The 23,549-nt window shown below is 36.4% G+C and overlaps 1 protein-coding gene across 1 annotated transcript in view; it reads right to left on the reverse strand.

Moving 5' to 3' along the window:
* CSMD1 (CUB and Sushi multiple domains 1) overlaps window positions 1-23,549 on the reverse strand; it is a 1,614,989-nt gene that overhangs the window by 306,032 nt on the left and 1,285,408 nt on the right. Inside the window, exon 26 of the mRNA XM_063099815.1 lies at window positions 6,092-6,294. Within this exon, the coding sequence (XP_062955885.1) occupies window positions 6,092-6,294 (203 nt within the window). The remainder of the gene's footprint in view (window positions 1-6,091; window positions 6,295-23,549) is intronic.

Genomic DNA, 23,549 nt, shown 5'->3' on the forward strand with positions numbered 1-23,549 from the left:
AGAAATACAAAGACATTCTGCCCTTAAATATGTTAGTCTAGTAGATGGTAAATAAAATGCTAACACACAATAGGCTAAGCACTGTAACAGAAGTGTGAACATTGAGTTTAGGGACTGTATGTGACAACATGGTTGATTCTGCTAAAAGAACCTTGAAGGGTGGTGTGGCCACGTTGGAGTTCATTAAACAAAACAAGAGGGAAAGGCAAGACCAGTATGTGATACTGGTCTTGCCAGTATACACAACAAACGTGGGGTTCTGAGAGAGGGATGGAATATTGCTGAGGGTAGGTGACGTAGGCTTTGTCAGAGTGGAAGACAGCAATTGAAGATGTTGTAGAAAACAGGTTAGGGCAAGTCTGCATAGCGGTTTTTGTAGCCTTTATTTTTGGCAATGGGGAGAATCAGAAATCTCTGCAGAGAGGGGAAGACAGTGGAGAGCTCTGACCAGAAGTGAGATGTCCTCTTGAGCTGCCTCGTAAAGGACTCATCCTGGTTCCTCTGCTTAGCTAAGACAGTGAGTGGACAAGGGCAGGAGAAAGGAAACCAGTTAGTGAGTCACACTAACTTAGTCAGATCTGAGATGACTTAGACCAGGGTGGTAGGGGGTGCAGGTTGAGAGAACTAGTTAGATTTTAGATCTTTTTTGAAAATGAACCCTACTAAATTTGTTGTTGGATTACATGTGGGGTATGAGATAGATAGAGAGAGGTGTAGACAATGACTCCAAAGCTCTTGTCCTGAACAACTGACAGGATGGAGTTGACATTTACCAAGACAGGAGTTGACATTTATCAAGAGGACCAAGTTTGGGAAAGGAGTGGGTAGGAGGGTGGTCGAGTGTCGTGTTAGTCTGCCTGCTCAGCATCTCCACATCAAAGCAGAGATGTCCAGCAAGCAGTTGGATGCTCAGGGCAGAGGTCCAGGAGGTTGGCTGACATCTCCTGACAGGTGGATACTGACAGAGAAAGAAAACCTGAAGACAAGCCCTAATGGCATCCAACCTTTGCAGTTTCAGAAAAAAGATGAAAACCAACAAAAGAGACTATAACAGAGTGGTCCTTGGAATAAGGAGGACCAAGAGCGAATGGTAACATGGACAATAGTTGAAGAAAGTGTTTAAAAAAAAAAAAAAAAAAGAAAAGAAAAAAAAGGGAAAATATCAAATAAAATTATAAAAAGCTCTAATCTAGTATGGAATTACGTGTTTGAGAGGGTAGAACTACATTGTTAAATTATTGTTTAAAACCTCTTTTAAACTGAGAAAAATCAAATGAGAAAACAAAAGTTCAGATAATTCCATCACACCTATAACATTTAGGTCACCTATTACTGGCATACTATCGAGTTACAATGACTTATCAAGAAAACTCTAATACTATTGAATAAATGTTGTTTTTGCTTTGCAACAATGGTCATACTTGAAGTATCAATTAAATAAGAAAAAGTTCTTTTTACTCATTTTAAATATTTTAAAATCATAGAATAGTGCTAATACTATAAATTCTAACATTAGCATGGCTTATGAATGGCAGTACAATCTAATTTATACATAAAATGCCTCTTTTTTTTGGTCCCAGGTTTCTATGAACAAATAAATGGGACATTTCCACCCTCCCACCTACAGGAGCACTGTTAAGACTTCTTGGTCCGAGTGGATAGGCTCTTCTGCATTTTGTGAAGAGATTCAAGTCTTTAGTTTTGAAAGACCCCAACTAACTTATTTTCATCACTGGGTTCTCCAGCGAAGGGAGGAAGGCTTCAGAAAGAAGGAGAGTGAGGGGCACATTGGTCATGGCTGCAGGCATGTTGCTAAAATATCCATTTGTTTGGCATTGAAAGGGGCTTCCTAGGACATAGAAGTGACATGGTGCCCATGCAATCCAAAACTGGAAGGAGTCTTTTTAAAATAAACTGATACTGGACATCTTGTCCAGTAAAATAAACTGATACTGGAATGCACAGGAGCTAGGACTGAATATACTTTGACTTAAGAAAATGAGGAAATTTTTAATACCCAACCGTGGAGTACATTCAAGGCCCTTTCAAATGCTTGACAATGCTCTTTATAGAACTGTATTATCTAGGACCCACACGTCTGTATTATTTGAGAGGATTTCTTTACAAAGGTTGTGTTTGGGAATCCTAGGAAGAGGTGGGAATTTGTTATGGAAATTTGGAAGGAAATGGGTGGACATGGCAGCTTGAGCAAACAGTAAGTTTGGATTGAGGGACACAGCCAGCCCCAGGAAACCTGAAGAGAGGGAGCAGAGGCCCTAGGCCCTCGCCCCACACTCCGCCCTGTGTCTCCCCTCTGCTGCTGGAGCTCCTCCTCGGATGAGCCTCACAGAGGGCAGAGCCCACATGGGTCTGTCTCTAGAGCCGCGGAGTACATTAAGGAGGAGCAGAGAGTAGATCTGAGGGGCAAAGAGAAAATATATGACACAGAACATAGAACTTTGAAAGTGGAAATATCCTTAGAAATCAATATACCTCTTTGTGAAGGTTAATTCTAGGTGTCAACTTGGTTAGATGAAGGAATGCTGTAAAACCTGGTAAAGCTATCTTTTAGGTTTGTCCATGAGGGTGTTTCCAGCAGAAATTACCATGAAAGTCTGAGTGGCCTGGGTAGGAAAGACCCCCGCTGGGGGTCTGGAGAGAACAAAAGACCGAGGAAAGAGGTGAGGCTCTCTCTCCATCTGCTGGAGCTGGGACACACTCCTCTCTCCTGTCTGTGGACATCAGAGCTCGAGACTCTTCAGCGTTTGGGTTCCAGAACTTACACCAAGGACACCATCAGCTTCCCTGGTTCTGAGGCCTTTGGACTTGGACTTAGCCACGCTACCAGCATCCAGTTTATAGACGGCCTATCATGGGAGTTTTCTCCACAATTGTGTGAACTAATTCCCCTAATAAATCCCTCTCATATATCTATAACATATCCTATTGATTCTGTCTCTGGAGAACCCTGACTAATACATCTTCATTTCATAAATAAAGTAACAAGGATAGAAACAGAAGGTCAGTCTCAACTCATTAGAAGTCAAGATAGAAACCCAAATTTCCTGAGTCACAGTCCAGGCTGTTTTTGTTTTGTTTTGTTTTGTTTTGTTTTCATTATACCATTCAAAGTTTTTATTCCTCGCTTTTCCCCTTTCTATGGACATTAAAAGAAAATCGTGCAAAAACCCATTCATAAAAAGGCCTCAGAATCAACATTATTTTTCACCCCTAAAGTGGCATTTCCCAAAGTACATACCAAACTTGGGGATTTATTAAACAGTGAAGGGTACAGGAAGGGATCACATCCCAGTGTTATGTCAAACTGTATGGAATTGCCAACACTCAGCCATTTTACTTATGGAAATGAATTTTATATGGTTCAAACTAGTGCACATGAAAAACTGAGTAAAAGAAAATTAAGTAGGTTTCATTTCTGTGGGGGCATTCATCTTTATCACTCCTAAACATTCATATACTAATGAATTATATGGGGAGAAGAAAAATGTCTATGATCCTCAAAAAATTATACGGTGTCTTGTTTTATTACCCAAATTTGGAAGACATCCTCCAAAAAGGGAGAATCAGGAAAGAATATAGAAAAAGTGGTGATTTGGGGGTTTCCCCAAGAATTTTTTTGAAAAAGAAAGAAAGATTAAATACTAGGAATAAAACTAAACATACTCTTACTATATGATCCAGCAGTTATGCTCTTTGATGTTTACCCACATGAATTAAAAACTCACATCCACACAAAAACCTGCACCTGGATGTTTACAGCAACTTTATTCATAATTGCCAAAACTTGGAAGCATTTGAGACGTCCTTCAAAAAGTGAATGTATAAATAAATTTTGGTCCATTCAGCCAATGGAATAATATTCAGCGCCAAAAAGAAATGATCTATTAAGTCACAAAAAGACATAAAGGAAGCTTACATGCACATTACTAAGTGAAAGAAGCCAGTCTGAAGAGGCTATGTACTGTGGGATCTCAAGTGTGTGATATTCTGGAAAAGATGAAACTATAGAGACAGTAAATAGATCAGTGGTCATCAGGGATTAGGAAGAAGGGAAGGATGAATGGGAGGAGCACAGAGAATTTCTAGAGCAGTGACACTACATTGTATGATAACTGTAATTGTGGATCCAGGTCATCATTCATGTGTCCAAGTTCCCAGAATGGGCAACACCAAGAATGAGCCCTAACACACACAGTGGACTCTGGATGATACTTATGTGTCAGTGCAGGGTCATCCATTGTGACAAATGTATGTTGACGATGGGGGAGGCTGTGCCAGGGGGGCAGATGGTATATGGGAAGTCTCTGTACCTGCTGCTTAATTTTGCTGTGAACATAAAAGTACATTAAAAAATAAAGCCTATCAAAAAATAAATAAATAAATAAATAAATGAGCCAGGTGAGTATAGAATGGGAAAAGGAAGAAAATGAGCATGACCTCATAAACTCATCAACTTTTAAATTTTGCTACATAAAGCCAATAAATCACAAAAATATCACCTACGCTTCCCACCATTTCAGAAAATAAAGGACGATTTTATATCACAACAAAAAGCAAAAATGATATAATCCTGGAAAAAAGAATATTTTTTTTTCCAAGGCTTGATATTTTTGCCAGACCAATGAAAATTTTCCCACATACAGACACTTTTCCACAAGCACATATTTGCAAATTACTGTCTCAAAGTGCAGTGAAACCGAAGGTGAGAAATTGTGCAGACTATAACCTCAATTTTATTAGCAACCTTTTAAAGCATTAAATTGACCTAAGTCAATTTTCTTATGTAAATCCTAAATATGGCTCTCCAGTGACCTGCCAAGTGATAAATTGAGTCTGAATGTGTTCATGTGCAAGTTCCACTTGTTTTATGACAATGGCTGACCTTGTGAGCTACCAGATTATATAGCATCTGCACATGGTGCCATTTAAAGGGTCCTAAAAGGTTTACTGCCACAAAATATCTCCACTCCTTCCTTCTAAGGAAGTCATTCATTACACATAGGCTACACAGCAAAGATGGGAACTATCTTCAGGAGACAGTAGTTCAACTGTGCAAACATAGTTTCTTGCTTGTAATTCAGCAGAGGTTATTATCTCCTATTAGCTACTTAAAACATTAGCCTGAAAGAAGGAAAAACACAGGACACTTCTAAAGTAGGAAGTTGAGAATAGAGAATCAAAGCGTGTCTGGTTAGCAGGCATTGCACAGAGACTTCATCACACGCAGTCAAACTGGAGGAATTAGGAAACCTGGAGTTGGTGCCATATTTGGGGAAACCCCAAACATAAACCTTATATTTGTGTACAGACCTACATCTGTCTTGCACCAGTTTACTGATTAACTGAAATCTTTAAAATCATGTATACTTTTTTCATATAAGTAGATTCATTGCCTATCCCTATCCTATAATGAACAGAATTTCCTCAGACAAACCATTCCTCTTGAGACTGACGCTGTTCAGGACACTCTACCCCAAAATACGGCATCTTGGCATTTGAGGAAACAGCAGAAGCAGAAAGGTCTCTCTGACCTTCTCCCAACATATCTCCTGAAACAAGTCATTAAAAAATTCTCTGACCTTCCCCAAGGAGGTCATAAGGCCCTCATTCCGGAGGGGTCCTCCCTGTTCCCAGAAGAAAGGACACAGGGAACCAGAGAGGCACTGAGCAAACAGGATTTGCTAAGTCCCCTCCAGTTTATTGCCATTAGATCATACCTTTTGTCTTCCAATCATACTTCTGCATGGCTGCCCGTTGAAACACCCAGCTCCCTCCTTCTTTGGGTCTTCATCTCTGAAAGCTTTTCTATCATGCAAAACTTATGTTAAATAAATTTGGTTATGCTTTCTCTTCTTGTTAATCTGCCTTTTGTAATCTGTAGGGGCTTCAGCCATGGATCAGCAATGGGTGAGAAAATCTCTTCTCCCCTACAATACACATTTCCCAAATTTCAATTACAGTCAACAAAAATTCCACCATGTAAGGGGAGGCTTAAGGATACACATGGAGTTTTATGTTAGTGGCAAACACATGATGTCACATTAAAGAAGCAGCAAGCTGTTCCACCTACTTGAGAACTGAATGGAGAAGCCTGACTTGCTGATGAAGAAGTCACTGTCGAACTGCAGGGTGAGAGAGTTGAAGGTGCTGTGAATGTCCTCGGGAAGGGCGGAGCCACTCCACTCCTTCAGCAGGATGTCACTGTCCACCGGGCCATCCCACACCTTGAGAATATCATGAGCCATCTCAGTGTCAAAAACAATGAAATGAAGGCTGCAAGAGAGAGCACGGTTTGTATGTTTAATCATAATAATACTTCCCATTTACTGAGTGTGTCCTAACCACAATGTAATGTAAACTAGTTCATTTCATTTCCACCGCCCCCCCCAAATGTGCCTCAGTATTAACTGACAAATAAAGATGATGGAATCAAGGCTCATAGAAATTAATTCACTTGTGCAAATTAGAATATAGCACAAACTACTTCAGTCTATTATGGAAGCAGAGAGATAGCTGAGCTAGATGCTAAGATATCCATTGAAAGATTAAAAAAAAAAAATCCTTTTGAGACTTCCGGATCATTTTATAATTCAAAACTTTCCAGGACACACAAACAAAGAAGAGTTTGACACGGCTTTGTTTCAAGCTAAAGTCAATTTTCATATATATGTCAGTGTTGTTCTTAAAATGTCCCACTAGGTGGTAGCACCCACACTGGGAGAAAAGCACATGCAAAGATGCGGTTTGCACCAGAAACGTATTTTGTACTTCTATTTGTCTGAATGGTCTGCTCTTGTGCGGTATTTGTTTCTACAAATTTTATTTTCAGAAAAAACACATTTGAAATACCAATCCAAAGGCAGAAATGCATAATATAAACTCTCTTCTTTATAACATTTTAACACACTCCTATTAGACTTACACATATTTTCCAGAGTAACTTAAAAATCGTTGTGCCTGAGGAAGCTCACATTCACAGGCAGCAGACACGTAGTCCTATTTATGGCAATTCAAACAGATAAGAGTTTAGCTAAAATGCCAACCAAAATCTGTACATTTTAATGCGTGGGTTTATTCACAGATTTTCATTTACTGCTTACTGCACATTGATTGTAAGGAAGATAAAATCACAATAGATGACATACAGAAACTGTACACAAATCACTTTATTTTGCACAAATTACATTTTAAAAAAAAAATCTATCTCACTCTGAGTAATGTATAAAATATGTAGTACATTTTAAAGTGTTCAATATAAAATATTGAGTATGGACAAAAGTCCAGAATATAGCAGACATTTGCTCCCCCACCACCACTGATGTTCACTTTTTGCCCTCTTTGCTTCATATCTTTCATAAACAGGATCTCACAGGTACAGCCAAGCATCCCTTCGTTCCACTGACTCAACTCTTCTTTCTCTCATCCCACACTCTGAAGTTGCAATGTACTATCCCCATTTATATTTTCATGTGTGCATATGTGTTTATGTACGACTATATCCCTAAAAAATACATAGTGCTACTTTGTGTGTTTGGCAGTGATTACACAATAGAAATCATTTTGTCACGTACATTTTTGTATGAATTCAATTTGCTTTTATATTCAGCATTATATGAGACTCCTAACTAACATTAATAAAACAAATGTATTTCATAGGGCCTAGCTTCCAAAGCCTTGTAGTTTCAGGTATAGCCTAACAAACGACAGAAAACTTTTCCCAGGCTAAAGTGTCTCTATTGTAGATAAAGAATTGTAACACAGCAAAATTGCTGGCTCAAAGGGCAGATGTCCTTGGTACAGGTTAACCTTCTGATTGATATGTTGAGAAAGTTGCATGATTGTTATGTAAATATACTGCGGAAACTGCTGTAGGAAAAGAAAGTGTTTGCTTAGAACAAGATTTTGTTGGTGGATTGACTTAACCTTTTGCAAATAGCATTATGGAATGTCACTTTATTTCACTGATGTTACTAGTTTCCATTGTTAAAACTATACTTAGCCATAACTCTGCCCATGTCCTTGTGTTCTTTGTAATGATTAAAATTCAACTGAATTTTCTTCTGAAACTTCCTTGTCTTCACAATAAAAGGGAGAAGCTAACTTTGAATCAGGGCTGTCACATTCAGCTTTCTCCTCCTAATGGGAAAATTACTGAAGTGCAGTCCTCGTGTGCTTCTCAATGCATTCATACTGCTTTGAGTAATTGAGTAATTCTTTCTTATGTCACCATTACACTCCTCTATTCTGAAAAAGGTAGAATCATGTTAATTTACTTTAAAAGCATGAGTAAGTGCTACATTTTTCTGGTCTCTTCTGAAGGATAGTTTCTAGTTTTTAATTATGACAAATGGTGCTGCAATGGACATTCTGGAACACTGATCCAAGGATCTTTGTAGCTGGGCATCAAGAAGAAGACTTGCCAGGTGTTTACCCCTGTGACTCCAACTACTTAACTACGTGTAGTCTCACAATAATGAACGAACATCCTTGTTTTGTTAAATCTTTACCAATACCTGATGTTATCAGATCGACAGTGGTACAAATAGAAAATCTGATGATTGTGGAATGGCATCTTGTTTAAATTATGTTTCCCTGATTATTCACAAGGTTGGTCTTTTTTGTGTGTATATAAGGCATTTCCCCTTCAATATTGTTCAACAATTCAACAAATATTTATTGAGCACAAGCAGTATACAAGGCACATGTCTCGGAACTTGGAATACATCAGTGAACTAAACAAAGACCCTGTCTTCATGGAGCTTATATTAAATGGGAGGAGAAAAATGGTCAACAGCGACCATAACAACTGAGTAAAGAATACTGCATGTTAGTAAGTGGTAAATACAACTGAAGAAAGAAAAACGAAAGACCAGAGTAAGGACCATCAGGAATGCCAAGATTGGGGGGAGGAAGGGGAAGACTGAAGCATTAAATGAGGTGGTTAAGTTAAGCCTTACTAGTGAGGTGAGATCTGAGCAGAGACCTGAAGGAGTTAAGGGAGTTTGGTTTATTCTATGTGAGGAAAGAGTTAAGCCAAGCAAATTACAATTCCTTGCAATTGATACGACAAGCATACAGAAAGGACATTGTTGGGAGGGAGGGGGGACAGGGAGGTGGGAGGGAGGTTTCGATAATTGGCCACAATAATCAACCACATTGTATATTGACAAAATAAAATAAAATAAAATATTTTTTAAAAAATCAAAGGGAAAAAAATAAATAAAAAACAAAAAAACTCCTATGTAGGGGGTAGCATTCGAGGACATCCTGGAACCCAGTGTAGCCACAGCAGAGGGAGGGACCAAGAAGCAAATGCTAAGATCAGGGAAGAAATAGGCTTTTTTGGGGGTTGGGGGGGGGTAGGAGAAAGGAAGTGCAGGGAGAGGGGGAAAAACACATAGGGCTTTATAGACAATTTTAAGGATTTTGTCCTTTACATAGGGTGATATGCCATTGAAAAATTAAAGTGCTTTCTCTGTCAACAACAGATTGTCCAGGGAACATGTAGAATCTGTGAACTTCTTCAGTAATCCAGGTAAGAGATGCCTGTTACTTAGAAGAGCTTGACAGTGGAGGTACCAAGAGGTTATCAGACTATGGATACATTCACAGGGAAGAGAAAACCGAATCAGATTGAGGCATGTGCAAGAAAGAGAGGATGCAGGTCGCTTAAGTTTTTGGCCTAAGGAACTAGAAAGTTGGAGTTGCCATCAACTGAGTAGAGAAAGGGTGCAGATGGAACATGCTTGTGGGATGAGGAAGACCAGAGATTCTGCCTTAGAGATGCTGAGTTCAGAATGTCTCAGACATAGAGCAGAGATGGTGAGTAGGCAGTTGTTTATGTGAGTCTGGAGTTTCAAAGATAAGTGTGGATGGAAATAATAAACATGTGTCTTCAGTAAAGAAATGGTTTTGAAAGCATGGGACTAGATAAAATCATCAAAGATCATAGGGGAAGAGGAGATGGGGTCCATGGACTCTGAATTACCTGCTCACATATGTTTGCCCATTTTCATAATGTTGTTATTACATTATATTATGTTATGTTATGTTATGTTACATTATAATATTATTGCTGAGAGATTTTGTTACATACCTATATCATGTTAAGAAAAATTCCCTGCTACTTACTATATGTTAGAAGGGGTTTTGTTTTATCTGGTTTTGTTGTTGATCATGAAAAAGTATTAAATTCTATTAAATTATTTTTCTACACCTATTTATATGATCATAGAGTTATTTGTTCTTAATATACAAGGGAGCAATAATTACATAATAGATACTATTTTGGTATGTATGTGCTTAAATTATTAAGTTCAGTTATTTATGTTTCTTTCTTTTACTATACTGTACTATACTTGTCCTTTCTTATACTATATCATACTATACTCGTTTGTACTATATTGTCTTTTCTTCTGACAGAAAGGTTATTTTAGCCTCATAAAATGAATTGGACCACTTTTGTCTGAAAGACTGTTTTTCAATATATTAATATAATGTAATCTATTATTTTTTTCAATTTTATAAAAAAAAGTTTCTACTGTATAGGTATATCTCTATTTCCATTTCAATTATGATTACTTTGATCTCCTGTGTTTTATCTTAATAAATCTTGTCAGTTATTTGTTTAATCAATAATACTTTTGCAGGAGTTAGTTTCCAGATTTGCTAATTACTTTGTTTCTCTCATTATTTTCTTTTACTATATTTTTTGTGTTTTTCACTTCTGCTTCTTTGAATTTATTCTGATGCTTTTTTCAATTTGTTATTAGCTGAATCCTTAACTTTTTTATTTTTCTAATTATCTTCTTTTTCTAATATGTGCATTTAGGGCTTTAAATTTCACATTAGCTGTTAATCATGTGTATTTTTTATTTTCAAAATGGAGGGTGTGTTTTATTACTTTCCTGTTAGACATTTTTATTTCTATGCCTTTTGGGTCAGGATGTGAGGTATAAAAGATAGTTGTTCTCTGTATTTACTGACGGTTTGTTTTTACTACATGATCATGTTTATATCGTTTTCATGTCTACTTAAACAGAATGTACAGGTTCTAATCATAGGTTGTATATATCTTTCAAAAGCTTAATGACTATGTGGTTTAAATCTTCTATAAACATATTAATTTGCTATCTGTTTGATCTATGAATCATAAAGAGGTATAAGCGTATGCAGATACCCATGTTTCCATATAACTCAGTCATTTGTTGAGTGTTTGTCCCGAAAGTATGTTCTCAGCTGAATGCAAGTGCCTAACTGTCATATGTTACTGATGAATATATATCCCTAAATAATATAAATAACAATTTTGTGTGTTTAACAATAATTGCACAAGGAACAGTAGGTTGTTTGAATGTTAAAGTACAAAGTTCTCTTTCAGGTTCATTAAGATCTATCTCTCTATCTCTCTATCTAACCTTCCTTACTCTAGTGCTTCTAAGATCTTCTCTCTGCCTTTGATATTTTTCAGTCTTTCTAGAATGGATCTCAGCATGCACCGATTTTAATTAATTTTACCTGGACACATTAAGCTTATTAAATGCAAAATTCGTGTTGTCTATCAACTGTAGGAATTAAGGTGAAATACACAACTACTACTTGTCATACCATCACTGTAGAATTATTCGACTTTTTATACAGTGTGTGGTTACTATGTACGAAAACATGGTACTACATTTTGAACTATGCATGAATGGTTATTTTTTATAAAATATAAATTACCAAAACTAACTCAAGGAGATCAATATGGACAAACATACAGAAATATATACCTTATATTTATCAAAATATTTTGAAATTTATGACAAATTGAAAAAAGAATAAATGTCCATCAACAAAGGAATTAAAAGTTTAGTAAATATTGGTATGAAGAAGAGTCCATAAAGTGCTGATAAGTGAACAAAGCAACTATAAAACTATGTCTTTTGTTTACCTTCTATAAATAATTGTATTTATTAATTCAAATATTTGCATGCAGATTTTAAAAAATGCATAACATTTTTTGATTTTTTCCATTATAGAGATTTTTTATAATTTAAATGTATTTATTGAGATAAAGAAATAATAAAAAGTTTTTTTTTTTTTTGGAGATTGGGAATAGAACTATCAGGCTCACAGTAACACATCTTAATATTATTCTGGAAGTTCTAGCCACTGCGGTAAGGCAAGAGAAAGGGCACAAGATTTGGAAAAAAAATAAAATGAATCTCATTATTTGTAGGTAACATGATTGTGAACAAAGAAAAAATTTTAAAAATCTACAAACTTTTAGAATTAATAAGTGATATTTATACAAGACAAATATAAAAATACAATTTATTTTGATATAGCAGCCACAAATAAAAAATGAAATAAAAATAGTATTTATCATCAAAAAGCATTCTATATCTAGGAATAATAACCCAAGATGTGCAAGACCTCCACCCAGAAAAGTACAAAGCATTATTGAGACAAATCATATAAGACCAAAAAAATGGAGCAATATATCATATCAGGGATCAGAAAATTCAGAATTTTATAAGATGTCAATTTTCCCCAAACTAACCTATTGATGCAATGTGATTTCAATAAAAATCCTGGCAATTTCCTTTGTAGAAAATAACACATGTTTCTAAAATGCATATGGAAATGCAGAGGGTTAAGAATAGTCATGGCAATCTATATGAAGAAAAGTGAGGCTGGAGGATTATAGTAGCAGATATCAAGACTTATTATAAAGTAATTAAGCAATTAAGATAGAAGGGTATTGTAATGAGTAGACAAATAGATCAACAGATTGGAACAAAGCTCAGAAACAGACGTACCTAGATAGAATTGTCTGGTTTATGACAAATATTGCACCTTAATACAATAAAGAAAAGATAGACATTACAACAAATAGTCAATTCAGTTTCAATGTGGACAAAAATCTTTGACATCTTCACCCTCATACCATACACAAAAATTTATCCTGTATATAAATGTGGAAGGTAAAATAAATCTAGAAGAAAAGCTAAGAGAATATTTTTATAACTTTGGGGAGCAGGATCTCTTAATCTGGACACAACGAACCAACAAAATATGTGACATAACATAATCTAAATGCAGACAAGAAACTCAATAATCATAAACGAAAAATGAATCAAAATAAATCTGACTTATTAGAATTAAAAACCCATATTTAACAAAGGAAGTCATTATGAGACTGAAAAAAAGACCATGAAGTTTAAGAACAAATATGTTAAATATATAATCAACAAAAGATTTCATTTAGGATCTATAAAATCTATATAGAAACCAACAAGCAAAAGACAGACATTCTAGTATGGGAAAAATGGGCAAAAACTTCCACTGGAAGTTCATAAAGAGGATATTCAAAAGGGCAATGAATATATAAAAGGGGGTTGACCTTCATTAGTGATCAGGGAATTGCCAATAAAGACTATTACACACCCAACAGAATGGCTAAAATGAAAAAGACAGTCAATTCTGAGTGTAGTCAAGAAGATGGAGTGCCTGGAAATCTCATACGCACTTTCATGGGGGTGAGGATAGGCATAAGCACTTCTGAAAACTGTTTGGCAGGATCTACTATAGCTGCATGTATGATTCACCATTACCCAGCAATTCCAGTCCTGGGTATGTAGCCAAGAAAAATATGCATTCGTTCACCAAGTAACATGTCAAAGCATTTTCAACACAGCACTACTTGCAATAAACCCAAACTGAATCAAAACAATCCAAATGTCTGTCAACACCCAGAATAGATAAACAAATTATAGCGCATTCCTGCAATAGAATATCCGTCTATATCAATGGAAGTGAAGATTAAGGAAATCTAGCAGGCACCAAAGGAATCACTCTGCATAATTCCATTTTATATAAAGTTCAAATTGGGCAGTGCTCATTTGAAGTCAGAATAGTGATTATTCTTGAGGATGGATGATTCCAACAGAGCTCACAGGGTACATCTTGGGTCCTGATAATATTCTGTTTCTTTAACTGGGTGCTGGTTATTTTGTGAATAAGCTGAACGGTTACAATTTGTGCAGCTTTATGCATGTATGTTACATGCTAATGAGATGCTTACATAGACAAACACGCACCTGATGCCTTGAGTTTTACCATCTTGGAAAATGTGATTCCAACAGAAAATATAATATAATGAAATTTAAATACTGATAACGTAACAGACATTTCTCATTCAAATGAAAAACTGTTGAAAGTCAAAATGTCAGACAGTATAACACAAAGTAGGCGAGGTTAAAAATTGAAAAAAAAATAGTATCATCCCTAAGGAACTCACGCTTGTGTCAGAGAAACGGATGTCAGAAAAACCCACACACATGGCAGTGCACAGCCTCACAAGCTCTAACGGATGTGAATAAGGTGTCAGGCGAGCATAAGAGGGCGTGAGTCTAATTCTGCACGGGAAGGTACTTGTCAGGCTGAGAGAAGTGAGGAAAAGGATTCAAGTAAAGGAGATAACAGGAATTGAAGGTAGGAGACAAAGTATGAAGAGAGAAAAAAAGTGACTAAACAAATAAATATATTGGAATGTCTATAGCTTTCTACAAACAAAAATAACGTATAAAATGTTTTGAAGATGTTTTCCTACCAGATTGGCAAAGATTAAAAAGACATTGCCCAATTTCAGTGAGAATGTGGAGATACTACCTTTTCATATAGCATTGGTGGCCTCTTTTAGAAGCAATTTGGTAATGGCTATAAAAATTAAAATGTGCACACACAGCAAGTCCAGCTAGAAATTCATCATAAAAAGTACCCTTGAGGTGATATCTTGGGAGAATGGTCACATTACTTATAACAGTAAAAAATTGAAAACAACCCAAATATCCCAAAAGGGTAGAGTTTAAATAAATTATGGTACATAAGGCAATGAAATACCATTCAACAACTAAATAGAATGAGGTGGAATTACAAATAAGGACAAAAAATTAACCATGCTTATTAACTGAAAAAAAATCTTCAGATTAATACTATAGAACAATTCTATTTTTCTAAAAATAAATAAATAGAGAACTCAAATTTTATATATTTTTGTTAGCAAAGAAAAAAACTATAAAAATATACACCGCATTTTCAACCATAATTATCTTTGGTGTCTAGGATTACAATGAACTACTTTTAGAGTTTTCATTTTTCTGCAACATTTCATTATTTCAAAATAAAGGGAAATAGGTAACCATAAATGCTGTGATGAAGAGTTTGAATTTATTCTGCATAATGAGCATGCAAAATTGTTTTTGCTTTTTAACGTGAGCAAATGAAACATATATCTACACCATACATGTGCACACCATAGAATATACACAGGAAGGTGTCAGACATTTGCCAGCATGTTATGGATGTTTTTTGTTTTTATTTTGTTTTTTACTTTTCCAAAATCTCTAAGTATGCATTAGTCTTACAGTCATATAAAATGAATATTATTAAAAACAAACAAACAAACAAACAAAAAACATGCTGCTCAGAGTGGAAACAGTGGTCATGTAACAGGCCCAGCGAATTATGAAGTTCTGTCCAGGGAAGGGGCAGCAGAGGAGGCGGGGAGTGGAATTTTGGAGGCTCCACGTGTAGAATCGATGAGATGTGATGTCGCACAATATTGGGGGTTGAGGGTGGGGAAGAGTTCATCATACCAGGTGTTTGCCCTGGATATCTTGACACACGGTTATGACATTAAAGAGAGAATGTGTACAGAAGTTAGGATGTAGGGACGTGCCGAGTTCAGAGAAGAAAATATTATTTTTAGATGGGATAATAAGAATGGAACTTCTATTGAAGAGTTAATATTTTAACTGGGCCCTAAATGGGAAGAAGCTGCAGGTGAAGCAAGGAGGAGAAACCCTGGAAGAGCGTTTGTCAAGGGAGAAGCCGCAAAGCACAGGTTGTGGCTGGGGCGCAGCCACTACTGCACGTGTGCGACGTGTGCAGTCACTGTGGCGCCCAGGACGGCCCGCGGAGCCAGTGAGCCGCACACAGGGGCGCTGCGGGGCTGGCCAAGGAGCTCACGCCTGGCCATGGACAGCAGAGCGTGCAAGAGACTGGACGGTGGGAGAGTCAGCTGGGAGGTGAAGTGACAGGAAAGTGACGGGAGCTTTAAGTGAGGAACTGGTGACGGCAGACAAGAGGAAAGGAAAAGTAAGCAGACATAGAAAGGACAGGGCTCTGGTTTCACGGTTCACTCATTTTTCCCCCCTCAGTGCCTATTATGAAAAAATTACATGTAAGTCAGTGAAAGAAGTTTGCAAGACATGTATTCATATCTTATTTACTTTTTTTTTAAGGTGGGAAAATACTGGAGATTGGGGAAAGAGAAACGAGGAGAAACAGGGAAACAGGTCTGGGGAAGAGTACTAATGATGAAATTGAGGTTTCTGGAGTATATTTGTGAGGAGTTTACCACAAGGAGCTGGAAAAATGTGACAGGATCCAGGGAGAGATACCAAGGAAATATGGTTTGGCTTCTACCATTTTATCTTTTCTGCTTTCTGTACTCTGAAACATGTCCAGGAGTCTCTTTAATGTCTTTATCTGGGGTCACTCTCTCTGGGACATCTCCATCCTTCTCGGTGCAACCAGTCTCGGCCCTCACATTGACGTTCTCCTCTAGTTCCTCTGGCTGCTAACCTAGATCCTCTCCAATAGTGGCAATGTTAATGTCCTCACCGTCAGCTCTTTCTCCTGTAACTACATTTATGTCCAATTCGAATTTCACTTCCCAGAATATCACTTTTCATTTCTTCTCTGCGCTTTCATCCTTGTTGACCAATTCCCTCTTTGGATAATTCATTTTGGTAGAATGGCAAGTGAGTTTATCACTGGGAGACAAGGAGGCGACACAGCTACCCCCTCTGCTGCCAGCACATAAACCGAGTAGCAGACGCCCAGGGACCAGTCACCAGCAGACTTCGAGAGAAGAGATGTGCTCAGTTACTGATGAGGATGTGCATCTGTCGTATATGTAGTGATGTGGGACCTGCAGAGCTAACAGCAGACTTTGTCCTTTATGCCCTTCCTCACTGTTAACATACCAAGGCAACCAAAATGTGAGCCGTATTGTTGGAGGACTGGTGCTATTTAACTGAACTGTGTGGTAATTGAAATTGTGTGTATCAAAAACTTGCAAAGTGAGGTGTGCTTGCAGTTTTCATCACTGACTCACTCTCATCTAAGTGGTTGGTGAGGTAAGCTAACCCAAGCTCCCAGTGCCCCAGCTAAGGAGGTTTGGCTTGGCAGCCATAGACCTGAGGGCGAACTTGGTAGCTCTACTGCTTTCTTGTATTTCAGTGGCTCAGATTCTTTTATCTACTTATTTCCTCACATTATCTACAAAAAGATAGGGGAGGTCACATTGTTATCTTAAGAGGAAAGGAGGAATTTGAGATGCTTTGATTCCTGCCTGGCCACAAGCCTGTCTGGCATGTCAGCAAAATGTTTTCAACTTGTACCCCAAGTGCATTTACTAAGGCTCCACAGGGAGATTGGGGATAAATGTCTAATAAAAGGAGATCATTTGCTTGCTGTTTTCCTTTTGAGTATATTTCCTGTAGGATCTTAAAGGCTGGTCAAGAACAGACTAAAATATTTCTGGAGCTTCAAACCAGATCTTGCTCTGATCTCTCTACAACCTGGCACTACCAAAAAACAAATTCTGGACATGCCAAAGGGAGACTACAATCATCAATCCACATGTTACTTTTTTAAAAAGTCTGCATAGAGACAGTTTTGACAATCTTGATAAATTTTTGATATGCATCTACTACTTCATGAGCTTATTAAAAAGAATTCTTTTCTACTGTACTACCATGTGCAATTTCCTGTGAACAATTAGCAACAGAAATGCATTCAAAGTGACACACTAGCAGAAGAACAATTAAAACTAAGGAACAATGTACATATATCATTATATAAAACATACCATTTTCTGCTGCTTGATAAATATGTTTATAAGGCTGTAACTTTTATTATATAAATCACAGCTGTGTTCAGCAATGAAATACAATGAGTCTCTTAAAGAAATGTTGACCCCTAATGGGGCTAAATTAAACACAATGTCTTGTGATTAGACTTTTAATTAAATTCAGCTCCTGTAACTGTTTTATAGCATGTATGTTAAAATTACAAACCTCTTCCAGACACAACAGCCCCATAATAATAACTATTTGGGGCCTTCAATTATTTTAAGCAAAAAGTCATAGCAATGTACAATCAGAAATTGCTCTGGGCCTCAGTGAAATCAAAGCAGCCCAGTAACACCTGGCCTGAAGCACTGAAACCAGCCCTTTAACATCTTCTGAGATCCTGCTGTTTCTTCATTCACTGAATTTGAAAAAACATTTACGTGAAAAAATCACAGTATGAATGCAAAGTAATACATTTTATTTACATTTAAAATATTAAATACTTAAATTAATCCCTGGACTCATGTTTATATGACTGATGTGTATTCCTCATTTTCAAGTAAACATTAAAGGTAGTATTGGCCATGTGACCAATGAAATAACTAAGACTTAGTAAACTCATCAGCAAATATCAAGGCTAAGACCAGATCCTATTTTTTTTTGTCTGAGTATTAGTGCAATTTTAAGCCTAAAATTGTATATTTTGTACTTTTAATTGTCCTGTTTTCCAAACCGTACTAAAAATTGTATATATTTTCTTGATGAAGAGAGATTCAATCACTGGAAACATTTTGGGATTAAGTTAAATATCAGTTGAGTAAAATAATTATAAATACTGATGTTTCCTCTTAACTTTCTTATTGGGAAGGAGTTCATATGCTAAATTAAATTAGTGTGTTTATAAATTTGACATTGTATACTTCATATTGAAAAGATATGTATGAGAAGAAAACGCTTCCCAAACAACACATTGGTGTTTGCAATGTATTTTTATTCTAGGATGCTAATTGTTAAATATCAAAGTCAGCTCATATTAAAATAGCTGCATATTTTTTATTACTTTGAATCATATTTATTGATTTATTTTCTCTTTTCTTATTAAATTGTTAATAAAGTGTTAGATTCACCTGCAAAGAGTGAATTTATCACTTGGTTTGCAGTTAGAGGAAGACTGTGCTCATTCTTATTCAAGGAAAAGAATCGCAAGGGGAATTGTAAGAAAAGCAAGTTTGAAATCTTCCCTTTATGTAAAGATTTATGTAAACAGATTCACTTTATGTAAAGTCATGCAATTAATTGTAGATGATTTCTGCAATTTTTTAAAAGCAAAATAAGTGGAATGGATTTTACAGTACTCATATCAAGTATTCAGGAATTCAAAGTTAACTGATATTTAATTTTATTTCTTTCAATGGAAAAGTGACTTCATTGATTTTCATGAAGAATGTGGTCTTAATTCTTTTACTCAAATATACAATAGTGTTTTACCAATACATCAGTATATATCTAATTAATCATTTTTTATTGGTTATGAATATTCATGGGGTACAAAGCTGATTGTCACCCCTCATGCCCAAGATGTGACAGCCAGATCCATACTGGCAGCATGCCCATTACCACAAATTGTGACTGTACCCCATGTCCTCCACCCAATTATCCTCAACCTCCATCCCCATCTCACTTTCCCCACTCCACTTTGTATCCCTAGGTATGTTCTCTCCCTCTGCAAGTCCAACGCACCATGTGGTCTTTCTTTCCTTCTTTCTTTCTCTCTTAGATCCCACTTATGAGTGAGTACATGTGGTATTTATCCCTCTGTGCTTATTTCACTCAACATAAGTTTATCCAAGCTCATCCATGTTGTTGCAAATGGAAGAATTTCATTCTTTTTTATGTCAGAGTAGTAGTCCATGGTGTATATATACCACAATTTCCTTATCCAATCATCCACCAATGGACATTTAGGTTGGTTCCAAATCTTGGCTATTGTGAACAAAACTGCAATGAACATGGGAGTGCAGGTAGCACTTTGACATGATGATTTCCATTCCTTTGAGTACATACACAGAAGTGGGATTGCTGGATTGCATGGAAGATCTGTCTGTAGTTGTTTCAGAAACCACCATACTGTTTTCCATAGTGGTTGTAGTAATTTACAGTCCCACCAACAGTGTAGGAGTGTTCCCTTCTCTCCACACCCTTGCCAGCATTTGTTATTCACCGTCTTTTTGATTATAGCCAGTCTAACTGGAGTGAGATGATATCTCAATGTGGTTTTAATTTGCATTTCCCTGACGGCTAGTGATGTTGAGCATTTTTTAATGTGTCTGTTGGCCATTTGTATGTCTTCCTTCGAAAAATGTCCATTTAGTTCCATTACCCATTTTTTAATTGGGTTATTTGTTTTTTTTAATGTATAATTGCTTGAGTTCCTTGTATATTATGAATATTAATCCCTTGTCAGATGCACAGTTAGCAAAATGTTTCTCCCACTCTGTAGTTTGTCATTTCACTCTATTGATTGTTTCTTTTGCTATGCGGAAGCTTTTTAGTTTGATATAGTCCCATTTGTTTATTTTTTTCTTTTGCTGCTTGTGCTTTCGGGCTCATGTTCATAAAGTCTGTGCCCAGACTTAGTCCCTGAAGTGTTTCATCTATATTTTCCCTTAGTAATGTTAATGTTTCAGGCCTTATATTTAAGTCTTTAATCCATTTTGAGTTGATTTTAGCATATGGTGAGAGGTGCATGTCTAGTTTCATTGTTCTGCATATGGATATCCAATTTTCCCAGCACCACTTATTGAAGAACCAGTCTTTTCCCCAATGTATTTTTCTGTTGCCTTTGTCAAATATCAGATGGCTGTAAGCCTAAGTGGTGATTTCTGGGTTCTCTATTCTGCTCCACTGGTCCAGGTGTCTATTTTTATGCCAGTACCATGCTGTATGGGTAACTATAGCTTTGTAGTATAATTTGAAGCCAGGTAGTGTTATGCCTCTGGCTTTATTTTTTTTGTTCAGGATTGCTTTGGCTATTCAGGGTCTTTTGTTGTTCCATATGAATATTGGGATTGTTTTTTCCATTTCTGTGAAGAATGTCATAGGTATTTTGATGGGGATTGTACTGAATCTGTAGATCGCTTTGGGTAGTATAGACATTTTCACAATGTTAATTCTTCCAATCAAAGAGCATGGAATGTCTTTCTGTCTTGTTGTGTCTTCTTTAATTTCTTTCAATAGTAGTTTGTAGTTCCCACTGTAAGATCTTTCACCTCCTTATTTACATTGATTCCTAGGTATTTTCTTGTTTGTGAGTGTTGTAAATGGGCTTACTTTCTTGATTTCTCTTTCTGTTACTCATTATTGGAGAATATAATTGAAACTAATTTGAGGGGATTTATTTTGTATCCCACAATGTTACTGAAATTATTAACCAGCTCCAAGAGTTTTTTTGATAGAATCTTTAGGTTTTTCTATATATAGCATCATGTCATCTGCAACTAGGGACACTTTGACTTCATCTTTTCCAATCTGGATTCCCTTTATTTCTTTCTCTTGCCTGATTGCTCTGACTAGTACTTCCAGTAGTATGTTAACTAGAAGTGGTGAGAGTGGGAACCCTTTCCTTGTTCCTGTTCTTAAGGGAAAAGCCTTCAGTTTTTTGCCATTCAGAATGATACTGGCAGTGGGCTTGTCATACATGGTTTTTACTATGTTGAGATACTTTCCTTCTGTACCTAATTTGTTGAGAGTCTTTATCATGAAGGCATGGTGAATTTTGTCAAATGCTTTCTCAGCATCTATTGAGATAATCATATATTTTTTTCCTTGATTTTATTGATGTGATGTATCACATTTACTGACTTTCATATGTTGAACCATCCTTGCATCCTGGAATGAATCCCACTTGATCATGGTGTATAATTTTTTTGATGTGTTGCTGTATTCTGATTGCTAATATTTTGCTGAGGATTTTTGCATCTATGTTCATCAAGGATATTGGCCTGTAATTTTCTTTTTATGTTGTGTCATTATCTGGTTTTGGTATCAGAGTTATGTTGGCCTCATAGAATGAGTTTGGGAGAATGGCATCTGTTTTAATCTTTTGGAATAGTTTGAGGAGAATTGGTATTAATTCCTCTTTAAAGGTTCAGTACAATTCACCTATAAAGCCATCTGGACCTGGGCTTTTCTTTGTTGGAAGATTGCTGATTGCTGCTTCAAACTCATTGCTTGTTATAGGTCTGTTCAGGTTTTCTATCTCTTCTTGGTTCAGTCTGAGTAGTTTGTATATGTCCAGAAACTTATCCATATCTTCCAGGTTTTCATATTTGTTGTCATACAGTTGTTTATATAAATATGTAATGATTCTTTGTATTTCTGTGGTATTGGTTGTAATGTCTCTCTCTTAATGTCTATTTTACTTCTCTTCTTGAAAAACCAACTTTGTGTTTTGTTTTTCTTTTCTATCATTTTTGGGTCTCTATTTCATTTAGCTCTGCTCTGATCTTAATTATTTCTTTCAAGGCTCTCCTTCAGAAATGAGGGAGAAATAGTGCATTTCTCAGACAAACAAAAATTGTGGGAGTTCACCACCACATGACCAGCACTGTAAGAAATTCTGAAGGGAGTCCTTCATCTGTAATCTGAAAAATGAGGATCACTGTTGCATATACACAAGAAAGAGCAAAACCCACCATTAAAACAAAAATGCCAGTGAGAAACAGAAAGAAGCTAAATCATGCCACCTCAAATTTCCAACTAGCATTGAAAAAGAGAAATAAAAGGGGAAGTAATGATCAAAAGATATTCAAATCATCTAAACAAAAAGCAATTAAATGATAGGAATTAAACAATACCTGTCAATAACTACCCTAAATGTTGAACGGATTAAATTCCCCATTCAAAAGCTAGACCCAAGTACATGCTGTCTTCAAAATACCTATCTCACCTATAGAGACACACAAAGACTAAAAGTAAAGGGATGGGAAAAGATATACCATGCAAATGAAAACAAAAAGCAAGCAGGAGTAGCTATTCTTATATTGGATAAAATAGACTTCAAACCAAAAAACATAAAAAACGACAAAGAAGGCCACTATATAAATGATAAAAAGATCTATCCAGCTAGTAGACATAACAATCATAAATATGTATGCACCCAATACTGGAGCATGCAGATATATAAAGCAAACACTCTTAGACATAAAGAAAGAAATAGGCCCTAATATGTTAATAGTGGGTGACCTGAACACCCCCTCTCAGTATGGGCAGATCTTCCAGGCAACAAATCAACAAAGAGACACAGGATTTAAACTATACCCTAGACCATCTGGACCTGGCAGATATCTATACAACATTGCACTCAACAACTAAAGAATATACTTTTTTTCTCATCAGCACATGGAACATTCTCCAGGATAGACCACATATTAGGTAACAAATCTAGTCTCAGCAAATTTTTAAATATTGAAATCATTCCAAGTATCTTTTCAGACCACAATGGACCAAAACTGGAAATTAATAACAAGCAAAACCCTGAAAAATATATAAATACATAGAAACTAAACAATAGGTTCCTGAATTACCTATGGGTCCAAGAAGAAATTTCTTGAAACTCATGAA

Source organism: Cynocephalus volans, chromosome 1 (assembly GCF_027409185.1).
Source record: "Cynocephalus volans isolate mCynVol1 chromosome 1, mCynVol1.pri, whole genome shotgun sequence".
NCBI lineage: Eukaryota > Metazoa > Chordata > Mammalia > Dermoptera > Cynocephalidae > Cynocephalus > Cynocephalus volans.